Source organism: Glossina fuscipes, unplaced genomic scaffold, assembly GCF_014805625.2.
Source record: "Glossina fuscipes isolate IAEA_lab_2018 unplaced genomic scaffold, Yale_Gfus_2 0, whole genome shotgun sequence".
NCBI lineage: Eukaryota > Metazoa > Arthropoda > Insecta > Diptera > Glossinidae > Glossina > Glossina fuscipes.
In genome coordinates, this window is record NW_023998414.1 from 16,470,459 (window position 1) to 16,484,054 (window position 13,596).

General features: G+C 33.3%; 1 protein-coding gene across 1 annotated transcript in view; it reads left to right on the forward strand.

The window, feature by feature from the left end:
- The first annotated feature begins 9,054 nt into the window (after positions 1–9,054).
- The window catches only part of LOC119635268 (nuclear RNA export factor 1), a 29,817-nt gene continuing 25,275 nt past the window's right edge, over positions 9,055–13,596 (forward strand). Inside the window, exons 1-3 of the mRNA XM_038030019.1 lie at positions 9,055–9,296; positions 9,375–9,553; positions 9,616–9,726. Coding sequence (XP_037885947.1) covers positions 9,209–9,296; positions 9,375–9,553; positions 9,616–9,726 — 378 coding nt within the window. The 5' untranslated portion in view covers positions 9,055–9,208. The remainder of the gene's footprint in view (positions 9,297–9,374; positions 9,554–9,615; positions 9,727–13,596) is intronic.

The following is a 13,596-nucleotide window of genomic DNA, read 5'->3' on the forward strand; positions in this document are numbered from 1 at the left end:
AGTTTGGTCGACTTTTGATACAAAACAACATATTTGTGAATACATTCATAAATTACTGACTCAATATAGAGATGATTAAGAGCGTTTAGCATATATATACATACAAAAAATTATATGAAAAATGGATCTGCATACGACTGTTTTATCTTCTCTTCTGTTCGACGTAGAATCAATTACCTCGATCATCAAAGTTATCGCAGATGTCTTCAAGCGGTGAAGTCCTCGCTTCTTAGTAATCCTAAATGTTTTTATAACTTTGTTAACTCCAAAAGAAGATTGTCCGTATATCCCTCCTCTCTCCACCCCTTTTAATGAATCCGAATCCTCGATTTAACTGATAATTACCCACAGCAAATCACAAACCCGTTTTCAATTCCGAATTTCGTCATTTTAAAAAATGACCTATTAAAAGACATAAAATCATTTAAGTATAGTTGTGCGGCTGAGCGTGACGGCATTCCATCATGTACACTTAGGTTAAGCTCTTATTGAATTGTGAGGTTTTACCTCAACGACTGTTAGTCTTAAGAACAATTTTTACGAATCTCTTAGAGTTCTCTTGTCATTTTTGCGAGGGTTTTTCTAGTGGTTCTCGTGTGGATTTTAATACAACGTTTGACTTAATTACCCATAAATTGTTGATCTTTAAACTCCAGTCCTCTGGCTGCCCTTCGTACTCGTATATCCATAAGAGATCAGTTAGGGTTCTATTTAACACCATTGACTTCTTCTCAATTCCTCACTGCGTCATTTTTACCTCAAAATAGCCACCTGGTCGAGCCGTATCTTAATGCACGCTGATGATGTTTTATTCCTTTACTTTGAAATCGCACCCTTATCCTCTGTTTACTACCTATCTATTATAGCCAAGGTTATGCTATTAAGTACAAGCCCAAAAATCTTTTCGGTTCCTTGCAGTGTATATGATTTCAGCACTGATTCTCAGTCCTGTCCGATCCCGAATGTTACGCAGCCTTCCGTTATTAAGTATACGAGTTCACATTTTTCCCCACGTTAGTAGCTCACGCTCAGGGTTTATTCTTCTCTTCACTTCAACATTGGATATGCAATCTGCCCACGACATTTTAGGAGTTCTACCGTAACACCACAGCTCAAAGATTTCCAGTTTGTTCATTGTGCTTATTATTAATGTCCATGATTCTAGACCACACAAGAGCACCGGCCATACGAAGACGAAGGAATAAACCCATTTCCCAGCTTGCTAAAATTTTCTGATATTTCGTCTATGCTGATCTAGTCATTTCGATTTTTCCTTCTATTTCTGTGTCGCTGTTCCAGTTTTCTTGTAATATGGACCCAAAGTATACAAACCTGGGAAGCCTTTTGTCGGTTATTAATGAATAGATTGGCATTTGCATATGATATTTTCGCTCAAGTTACGATAAATGCAAAATAGAGGCTCTCCCGTGCGCTTGGCCGGTCCAGAGAGCAAACTGAGTGCGGTTAAGTTATGATTCGCATTTACCATAGAGCCTTTGTTGAATTATTGTTAAGAATATTTTCAGAACATGATTGATTAGGGATATCATTCTATAATTCTGACATCTTCTGGCATTATTTTTCTTCGGAATTGTGATTAATGGCTGTGTCGTGTATTTAACAAGTTACGTAGGCTGTTATTTATATTAAAATTGTAGATAGATTAAATTTATTTCTTTCCTACTCATTATCTTAATTTCCCTTTACATCATTCCACTATTCTCATTGCACCCATGACTTGACGTTCGCTACGGTATAGTTCCGTGTAATGCAATCAAGTGCCGGTTTACGTCTAGCAAAGCAATGTATTATTGAAAACAAGGATCAAGTATCGTACCTTTTTGTGATTCGTGCAAGTGAGTATGATCACACGTCGTAACTAGAAACCAAGATTTTTAAACAGTTGAATAACATTTAAGTTGTTTAATTAATTTTGTTTTGATCAAAAAATATATGCACTGCATTTGAATAGTTGAAGGAATGAATTGATCGTTTTAGGTATACCAAATTTCATCAAAATATTTCAAAAATTGCCATCCTTAGGTTGAACACAAGATTACAAGACGGACAGACATGTTCAGACGATCGATGTAATAAAAGCTGGATCTCTCTTAAGCCCTTCTGGATGTTATCTACGTCCGCACAAACTAAATATGCCCTGTATCCCTGAAAAATAATAAATAGTCGTTCCGCAACAAATCATGCACTCAATATAAAAAGAAAAAAAACTAACTTCCAATCTATGGACAGACATTAGTCCAAGATAAATACTTGTCAGGTGCTTAAAGGAAATCGCTAAGGAAGACGTTTACAATTAGAATTCCTATATACGGGTTTGAAGTGATGAATATCTACAAGAAGAACTATTCCAAAGCAAATACAACTTTCTTAGTTATAAAATATACAACTATGTGCGGATGAAGAATTTTCAGTAAGAAATGAAAGCAAATCCCGATAAATGAAATTCGAACAAAACAATGCGTTGGCAGCTTTCGGGTATACTTTTTCCTAAACCATAAAATAGAGGAATTGTATCGCCTTCGCATTCTTTTACACTCTTTGTGATGTGCGAAATAAATTGCAACCTTACTACCAAAATTTTCGCTTCCTTCATTTTCATTTCATTGGAACATTAAATAGTGATATTCTTTCACCTATGTTTACTTATCGTTTCATTATATTGAGACTCGTGCATAATAGATGCTTTTGCGTACAAAGCTACGCCGATAATGACAAAGATTACAAGGAAAGAACTGCAGCCATCTTGGAAAAGGATTTCGATAAAATTTACGTCTAGTTTTTCTAAGGGTTAGATATAGGTTACATTTAGAAAACTTAATGTGTATTGGTCTAGGTTATAGGGTTAGGATCAGACATGTTATGAACCAAGCAAAACTAAAGACTAATGTAGAGAGAAACACAAATACTCTCAAGGAATAACTATACTTCACAAAGCCAACTAATTGCTGCGAACGTAACGAAATGGAAATCCCCCAAGAAATCTCTACAATTTTTGGAATGGCAAATATAGGAAAAAGTGATCAAAACTAGGCGAAATTGGTCCAAGTGGTAATTTTTTTTTTGTGAAAGAACGGAGCAAACCAAATGGAAGAACGACATGAGGAATGAAGTGAGGCGTCATTAGGTAAATAGAACCAATTATTTAGGCTTTTGCAAATTCTCTACTATTGCGCACGAGCTTTTGAGTTAAGTACATTGTTATGCTAAGTTACTTCCAGAAGAGGGATACAAATCTATTTAAAATGCTTTCCCTACTCGAGTTGCTCATGTTAATATTAGGTGGATATGTATTTTGAACAGCCTAACAAATTCGCTTACACGAATGCCTTACGTGTTCTTATAATTTACAAGATCTCCGCGTTTAACGTCAACCTAAGCGTAATTTGTTACGGAAACTGTTTTGTGCTTGTTTCTGTTGTCACTTTAGACGTAATGAAAAGATGAAGAGAAAAAACAAAAACAATCAATATAAACATTTAAATTTTATTATTCCCTACACCAAGACCGTCACCGTCATCACGCTCGTCGTCACCACCATCATCACCGTAGTTTATTGTGCGATTGGTGCGGCGCTAAATTATCAATTAATTCTTTTTTATAGACTGCTAGCGTTTCTACTGCCGGTTTTTTTTTGTAGACATCGAAAGCAATATATGCAATAGTAACCTGATAAATTTATAACTTCCTGTGTTGGTATTCCAAGTTGTGGTTGATTCTATTTATTATTTTTATTTTTTTATTTTTTTTTGTCAATTGTTAAAAACGTAAATAATCATAAAGTAAATTGAAAAAATTAAATTTTATAACTCTATTAATTAAATTAATAACATTATCGACAATGTTGAGAAGAAAGCCCATAAAGTGAATAAACGAGAATAAGACTTTACAAAACATACCTTAACCAGACCTTAAATGTGAACCATTGAAGTAGCACGTGAAGAAGTAACTTGATCCTCGCGTTTTCATAAATTACGGCTAATGTAAATAGGACGCTAACAGCCAGGAATTTTACAATGTTACCAAAGATTAAAAAAATGGATTTTAAAAATCAACTTTAACACTTCTTTCAAGCGCTCCCAGGCGGGCTTCAAATCAAGTTTGACTCCCTGGTCCTAATGTGATAAAAACTCTTCGGAAATAGATGAAGCGTTAAAAGATTTTATAATTCGTATTCACCGCCTAGTTATTGCAATAACTAGCCTTGAAATAACACTAACGATTGGAAAGAGATGGAAGAGGAAGACAAAGTCAAAACAATAGGGATCTTCTAGGAGTTCCAGGAGTTTCAACAGAGCTACAAGAGGTCTGCGCTTGCGTATAGTTGAGTTAAAAAATAAATAGATCAACATTAACTTGGAGGAGCATTATTTACGAAAAGTTTTCCACTATCTTAAAGAACCAGTGGAGTTGCTCTCTTTAACGACAGAGCTCCAAATTCGTACAGAAATTATATAGGGAAAGCTGAAAACTTCATATCTTATTTAAACCTCTCAAGCTAACCATCTTTGTGGAGGCCGATAACTCTAGTAGTAAAATACTTCCCAAAAACAATAATCTAGAACTCTTGCTCTTCTTATTAATGCCCTATGATTCGCAGTAGCAACAGAACTATTCTTGAGGATCTGTATAGTGCATGTTATGTCACAAATGTAATTTAACGCTTTCGCGTCCTCAAAATTTCTTGTCAGAGTGAATAACCATGTCACTCGCTTCATCACACCTCTTCCAGATGAATCGAATGAGATAAGAAGAAGAATTTTCCAAGCTTACACAAGTTTTTTCCATTTATTTAAGCACCATGTCTGCACCGTTATATTTGTTTTCACTGGGCGACAATAAGCTCTGCTCTCATCTTGGTAGAACGTTTACTTATCATGTTCTTTGAGAGGTTGTAAAATAAACATGCAATTAAAAGAAAAGAATACTCAATCTTGCGGGTCATACCCAAAAACTTTAACGAGTCGAGTAACATATTCCCCTTGGCAGAGAGCGATGAAGTCGATAAAAGAGACCTAATCTGATGGTGTGATTGATTGACCATAACACCTAATGCCATATGCATAACTTAAACAATATTTTATTAACAAAATAACTATTTCCAGTTCTTAAAAAAGCAACAGTCCATTGAAAAGCAAAAAAGTTTTCGGTAGACTAAACAATTTTTAACCATCTCAAAGCCGTTGTTATTATATATTTCTGTTACTGTGGTAAGCTTTTCAGCATTTCAAGATACATGTTGTTACTTCCAACGAGACGTACCTACATACCTATCAGCGGTATCGTCATGAGAGTGGAGAAATGTACAAATCACGTTTCTAATATGCAATTGAGTTTGCTTCGGGTAAGGAAGTGCTTTTTGTGTGTCGAAAGAAAAGCTAAAATAGTGATCAGGATTATGTGGTGCCATATACAGGTCTTCTTTTTAGGTTTGAAAGTATAATGTCTTTAGTGCCATAGAAGTTAATCTATTGTAAACTTAATGACATATATGTAAGTGCGTGAATCTTCCTTTAAGATGCCACAATTTCTCTCCGTAAGTGGTTCTTCTTATTGCTGTGGCAGGATATACATGTTAGTATATTACGTTAATTTAATTTTCTTAGATGCCTATATCATAAGTTTCAGTATCTTGTCCCGCTGCAAAAGATTATGTATTTCTTGCCTTTTATTACATTACTTCTTCATATAACTAGATTAAGACATAATAATTTTGGTGGCTACATTTTAATCATCAACTAACTATGCATTTACGCTAAATTTCAACGGTTTATGACAACTTTCGCAATTCTGAGAAATAGAAAAATCTTCTCCACTGCTTTGTTGAACTAATATTTTTCCTACGCAAGGCATCATCTTGAAATTTTTTGAAGAAATAGTGCCTTTCAACTTTTCGTTAGTAAGATAATTGATTAAATATTAGAAAAAAAAACGTCTGACCATGTAAAATTGTGATGGAGCGACGACATCAACCTTAAATCGTATAGTGGACAACCATTCTGAATTTATTTGGTGTAAGAAGATATACTGAGAGTAACTAAAGAAGTACTTTAGAGACGAGAAAAACTAGTGATCTTCTTTTTCACAAACAGATAATTTTCATTCGACTTTACACAATGTCGCGTGTGAACTTAGAAAACATGGAAAAGTTTCCATTGACTTATATTTCATTCGAAGGTTTATTCTATGGATTCAAAAATTAATTTTTTTTTTAATTTCAATGCATTTCTAGGCATGCGAAGCTTAGTCTATGTGCTTTAAAATTGCTTCGAACCCTCATACGTCCAGTGACGGCCCACCAGATTGGTGTACATATAGAAACTTGAAACGAAAAGCATGTTGTTCGCCATCCCTAGCTAATAGAGACAATCTGAAAATTAAATTCGAACGACTATAACCGAATCCTTTATACAAACCCAACATTTTTATTCTAAAAATGCTCGAAAAACTAAATTTTTATGCTCTCGAATAGTAGATGGGTATGGACGATTTATTTTTAATTTTTGTACGATATATGTGAAACAATTTGCCGTGGGTGGATCATTGTAGTTAGTAGGCAATGAGCAAAAAACCCAGAAAGAAGAAAAAAAAATGATGCTGAAAAAATGGCAGAGGCATGTGCTCTTCTTTAGTACACTTGATAACTTCACATTTAAACATATGTAAATGCAGAGTCAGCAAGAATGAGTTCCTACATACAGCAACCTAATGCTACTTAACGATAACATTTCCACTTATTATTTATTATTCAATTGTAAGATTTTTTTGGTTCCCACCATCGAAGAGTGGGGTGGTGTTCATTTCGCCAACACGCTTGCAATAGCTATAAGAAAACTTCAGAAATGCTATAAAATATATGTATACTATTAATCAGTATCAAATTCTGAAGCAATTTAGAACATCCCACTCCGTAATATCTGCGGTAAGCGTTGCCTTGACCGGAGGCTATCGCCTTCAAAATATAGAATCAGCGTTCAACACTATATAGAACTGTTTCAAATATACGTGTAATATTATGATTGGATAGATAGCGGATAGCCAAACCGCGAGAGATGTGTGTGTCCCACCAGCCAAGCTCTCATTATAACTACGACCGTACACCAATCTTAATTAAAGCATTCAGAGTTAAACGCCGGTCCACTTAGGTCTATTAGGATAGGATAGGACTTACAGTTATGATGTGAATTACAAAAAAAGAAAAATTATATAGCATTTTTTTTTTTAATTAATATTCTTGCCATTGATATTTTCGGGAGCTGCTGTGTTGGCGTCTTTCTTCAGCTGCTGCTTTTAAATCTAAATTGCCTGAAAACAGTTCAGATCATTAACCTAAGAAAACTTGATCCATCTTATTTTCTTATTATTTGATATTTTACGAAAAACTCGTTGATACCTAATTTAGGGGCGTACAGGTTCATGGTAACATTATAACGCAAAATTTGATATTCGTTTTTTGATTTATAAAGAAAGCCCACATGTTTTGAAGATATTTCTAGAAAATGTTATCCGTGATATCGTCGCATATAATGAAAACGCTAAGTCAAAAACAGTGACACCAATCGACGGTAATAAACTCAAGCATGTAAGCAGCCGTTTTTGTGAAATTTTTCATATTTTTCTTCTAGCAGCCGTTTAATAAGCCTTGAGCTTGGAAAATTTTTAGCCATTTCAGATTCCAATATGAAAACGTTTAGGTTTTCCGTCCAGAGAATAAAAATAAAAAGTTTTATTTGTACTTGAACAGAATTTTATTTCCGCAAAGAAGCCTTTCACTTGACTTCTTCCTTTTGTTTTGTATATCTCTTTTTCTGACATTCGTGGTATATTTTATCATTTACCTTCCAAGCTTTCCATTAAGTAAGGGATGTTTCATTTTACTTCATTAATAATTTTATACAATATTTCCCAACACGTTTATTGTGTATGTAATCATATGTTTTTGTTTAATTCTGTTTTTCACATATTAGTATTTTGCGATCCCTTGTTTGTAATTTAAATTGATATTAATAGATATTCCGTACAGCAATCTTCTTCTTTTTTAATATATTTTGTATGCCAGATAGACGAACATGTCACGATATAAAGATAAGAAATGTTTCTAATTATTTGTCTCTTAACTCTCACAAGGGCAAAATTTAGCATATTCTTTTCTATTCAGCTCTTTCGCAAATCCGACAGACTATCAACCGAAGGCCTACTGTTACCTGGTTACTTTCGCAACAACAAAATACATATGATCATATTTTTGAAATGTTAGTTCCGGAATCCTAGGAATTTCATTGCCGGTTCCTGTCAAAAGATCTTCAGAATAATTTTTCCCATTTTTAGTGGAGTGCCCTTTAAACATGCTTTTTAATCTTCTATAAAATTCAAATTTACTTATCATTTTCATTGATATCTAAAAAAAAACCTACGTAACTACAATTTCATAATATACAAATTAAAATTTTTAATGTAAAAATGGAATGGAACGAATATTACAACACAACTAAAGACTGTTATATTCGCTAATATATTGTTGCATACATTCCGTTGAAATTCTTCTTTTATCCCCGCTTTGTTATTTCATACTAAAATCATTTATCTGTCTCTCTTCTCTACTCTTCTTAATAACATCAGCAAATGTGCATTGTTCAATACTCTTCAAGCGATATGAGAATTGTTTTAAATTTCTAATTGCATTGATAAACAAACACTTTATATAGTTGTTATGAATTATTTAAAGTATTTAAAAAATTATTAAAATATAAAAACGACAACAACACTTGTTCTTATAGTGAAATAAAGAAATCCATACAAACCCATAAGAAATACCCATTATTGTATTGGAATGTAGGAAAATATAATTAGCCACGGAGAGTTTGGACATATTGTGGGGAAGAAATAATAGAAAATGTATTGTTTTATATTTCTTGCGTTTACTATATGTAGTATGTAAATAGCAACAACAATTTGAGAAATTCTTGGTTTTTCGGGTCACCCTGTGTTTATAATTCTAAGATTTGTCTCTTTTCCCCAACGCAGTAACAAAATTGTTCATTGTAAAAAAATAAAAAACGAAGACTTCTTCGGCTGTTACGGTGAAAAACTTTTGTATTTGCGCGTATTTTCTAGCAGAAGTAATCATTATAAAAACCAAGTTATTGCAAAATTTTCAATAATTTATTTAAAAAAGCTATATATTTGTAAAATGCCAAAACCTAAAGGTTTGCAGCGGCCAAGTTATAATAGTGGCAGCGGTGGTTCACGCTTTTCTTCACTTAACGACTACCAAAATGGTGCGTAGTTGTGAAATTGTTATAAAAAAAGTTAACATTCCTTTTATTATTAAACGTGATAATTTTGATATATTTCAGACCATGACAACCGCGACGAGATGATGCGTAAAAAAGAACGCAATTCAACGCGTAGAGTTAGTTTTAAACCCTCGCAATTGCAATCGAAATGTGGCATTAAAAGTCGTTTGGCAGAACTGGCGGTACGTACGCGTTTGGAAGATGATGAAGATATGGATGGTCTAGCTACGACATCAACGGTAAGTTGAGTGGTCAATAAGAGGAACGTTTACTTTTGATACGTGTTTCTCGTACTATACAGTTTGATGAACGCACAAGAGGACCACGACGTAAAGGTTCTCCCATACCAAAAGGGAAGTTTGGACAAACCCGCAAACTAATGCCCAGTACATTCGGATGGTATCAAGTGACGGTAAGTGAATGCTCCTAATTGTAAATCTAATCATAGCTGTAAAAGTTCCTTAATTGAAACTTTCAAAAGTAGGCTTTTATTACTTTGCATTGTTTGTTTACGCTGCACACAGCCGAATGCCTGGACAGAGAATATGTTTTATGGGTTGAAATAAAGCAACATTTTTTTAGTTAGTGTTCACTCCGTAGCATGTTGTGGGCTATAAATTGACTAATAGACAAGATTTTTACGTTTTCTAGAAACTTAGTGTGCCATCAAGTCTGTTTTGGGACAATAAATTTCACGTTTATGCTACATTTGCCATTACATAGAAGTAGCACTGATTAGGACTTTCTACACTTCACATTCAAGTTTATTATGGTTTCAACAATTAAAATAAAGGATCGCACGTAGTAAATTAGGCAACAGAACCCTATCCCTGTGTTCAAACTTGCACCTTATTTTGATTTTGCAAATTTGCTTAAGGCTTCATGTTGAACAATTATTAATGAACGCTTCGAAAATGCTTTAAATACTTCCGTAAATTTTGGGGTAATTAAAATTCAGATCTATTTTAGGGCATAAGTCTATTGCATTCAAACGCTACCTTCTCATCCATTATAAACTCGTCTGGGACAGATATAAGTTGCGTCGACGTCGTATAAGTCAGGATGATAATGTCAAGTGAAATTTCATTATTTTCCTAAGGGATGTTTATCTTAAAAAAATTCATTAGGCCGCGCGTGGAAGTAGAGTTCAGGACATCACAGATGCCAATGAGTATTCCACAGCGATCTGATGCTCTTTGGAACTGTTTCCTAATTATATGCATTCCGTAACATAGAATTGTTCAAGTAAACGTTCTCAATTAATAATTCTGCAAATTAAGTCTTCGAAGACTTTAGTTTTTATGAAATTTTTACCAAAATTCATTCATCTGCAAGATGGTATTAATTATATAAATTAAGAAGCAGCTTACAAATAAAATTGAATTCTCTCTTATAAAACATGCTCGTTTATATGTTAATATGGATGTCTCCAGGCGCTTTACCTTTTTTTAGAGTATATATGCGAATTTTTTGTTAATAAAATTCGGTAAAGTCTTATTATTCATTCGTTCGCTTATCTTGTAAACAGTCGTAATTTTATTTTATTGACTTGTCTTAATTATAAATATGTTATTATTTATCTGGCATCGCTTTTTTACCTTGGTTGTGTTTATGCTGATCATATAAAATAAATTTTTATTAATATTACTTTTCGTAAGGTCGGCAAACAAAACATACTACGTATATATAAAACGAATCACCTATTGTGGGAAGTAAATTTTTTTCTTTAATTCATCGTTTTCTTAGTTCTGTTTCCTTTATTAAATTGTTGGTGTAGAACACAAATTCCTTGGCTTAAATAATAATACAGCAACTATTCTTAAATTTAATAATTGTATCGTAATATTAATGTCAACGCATTGCACTGTCTGATCATTTCTTTACATGAAGAGTCTATACTGTACTTCATTACTTGATTGTAAAGCTCTTTGTTCATAATTATAAGAGAAGCTCACAGATTACGAAAATATGTGTACATTTCTCGATAGTTCTAGGTATTGGCATAATTGATGTTGTGTCCTTCTTATACATATATAGATATTTTCACAACAGATGTTCAAAAAAAAGTGCACTCTTCTCCCTCTCTATACCGCTTCTCGAATATGATTGATTGGCTTTCTTAATCGGTTAAGATAACGTTCAAAGTACCACAACCGACTTACTTTGACTGCGATAACTCTCCCAGATTCCATTCCAATCCTTATTAAAATTATAAAATGGACAACTATAGGTGACATTCCCTAAGTGATTATTCATTAAAAAAAAAAATAACCAAAATGAATGACAAAAGGCATTTCTTATTGTAGCATACACAGTGTCCATTTGTAAATATTTCTGTAGAAAAAAGTTCGAACAAAATTAGAACGTGAAAAAGTATTTATTAATATGTACGAAATGTAATTACACTTTCAATAAATCTAGAATACATGTTAGTTATTTTGATAAGGAACGATAATGTAATGTCGCTTAAGTTGTATTTGATAAAAATGTATTTTCGATAAGTTAACAATTTGTCAAAGTTGTTATAAAGCGAAATCCCACAGTAAATGTCAAATGACATGACTGCAAAGCTCTGAAAATTTACCAAAATTTGAAGAATATTGCCTTATAACCGATAATATTAAATATATATTTTTGCCCGCTTAAAACCAGCTTCCAAAAGGGGTTGTTGGTATCTCCAAGAACAAAGTGCCAAGAAGACATTCAGTTTGTTCCCTTAAAAAAAAAAAAGTATTGCATTTCAAATGACAGAACGATCCTTCACAAGGAACGAAAGTTTTGAATACGAGTCTTGTTCACCAAGGAAACCGCTACTTCTGCATTGATTCTGTCGATTATATTGATAATACTTTTGGGTGTACTTCACAGGAAATCTTGATCTTCGCTACAAATGTCTTTATTGTATGTTCAATATAATCGCGTGCTCTTAATAATAAAAGTTCGGAATTTATCGCAAATTTCGTTTAGAAAACTTTATTCGCTTCTTTTAAAGAGAATTCCATCCATTAGAGAAATGTGCCCAGGGATGGATCACTTTTTCCCATGACGCGAGCAAAAGAGAAAAAGTGAACAACTCATCTTATAGTTTGTGGATCCTTCCGCCAGAAAGTATTGTTCTGCTTTTCTCTTCGTCAATGCATACAGTGTTGAACGTTTCTTTAGTTATATCATTCTTCACCTCTTCGAATATTCGCAAACTGTTCACACGTAAGCGTTTCCAATTTCTGCTCCCTTTCCCGTTAATCGTTACATATCCTTACCTCCCAGCTTTTTAGCTATCCAAAACTCTTCTCTCCATTATCCTGAGTATAATATCTGACCGTTTTAAGTTTCCTTTGCTATTTATCAAAGCTTCTTTCAAATGGAACAACGTCAGCAACACTCATTCAGTGAACTAGCTTTTGCTGAATATCATCGTTTACCGCTTACACTTCGAAAATGGATGAAAAGATGAAAAAAGCTGAAATGAATAGAAAGAAGGAATAAAATGAAAGACTAGAGAAATTAGAGTTCAATTATAAAAATGAATGGCTTTCGCTTTTATCGTTATGCCATAGATAATAGATTTTCAATATTTGTGTTAATATCACTACTAATACTAATTTTTATATCATACGGATTATCCGAAAGAGACCGTAGGTAGGACATGATGTACAATAGTCCAGGGCATGACATCAGCCCGTCCGGTAAAAAAGTTTCTATCGTTCGTCTGTCTCCATAAGGGTTACTGCACCTGTGGAGTGTTTGTTGGATAAAAGTGATGACATAATAAATAAATCTCTTAATTTCTTCCCAACAATTCCGGATGATTTTCATACAAAATGCATGAGAAAAGAGGAAAACAAATAGCGTATAAATATGTTTATTTACGAATTTTGAGTTCCCCGCCTCAACCTAATTATTTAGAAAAATTTTGCTTAGAGACAAATGTACGAAACTGTTTGCGAGTTTTACTTGTGCAGGAATTTCGAAAAATCCGAACAATAAGAAAAAAACTTATAAATAAAAGAAGAAAGACATGCTCTTTCGTTACCTGTTACGTTCAGTGGTTAGAATAACGTTAACATATTTTCAACATTGTTTTGATTTTTGGTTTCAAGTTCAGCTTTCGAATAATATCGTAGAGTGTTTGGTAGGTTTCCTATATAAGCGATTAAAATTCGAAAGAAACTTTAATCAACCGTTTCTCTTTATCTTTTATATCTCTCTTTTTTTTTTTCTTTTTTTTTTTTTTTATAATTATTTGGCAAAAGCTTTGCAATCTTAAACACTTTTGATCGGA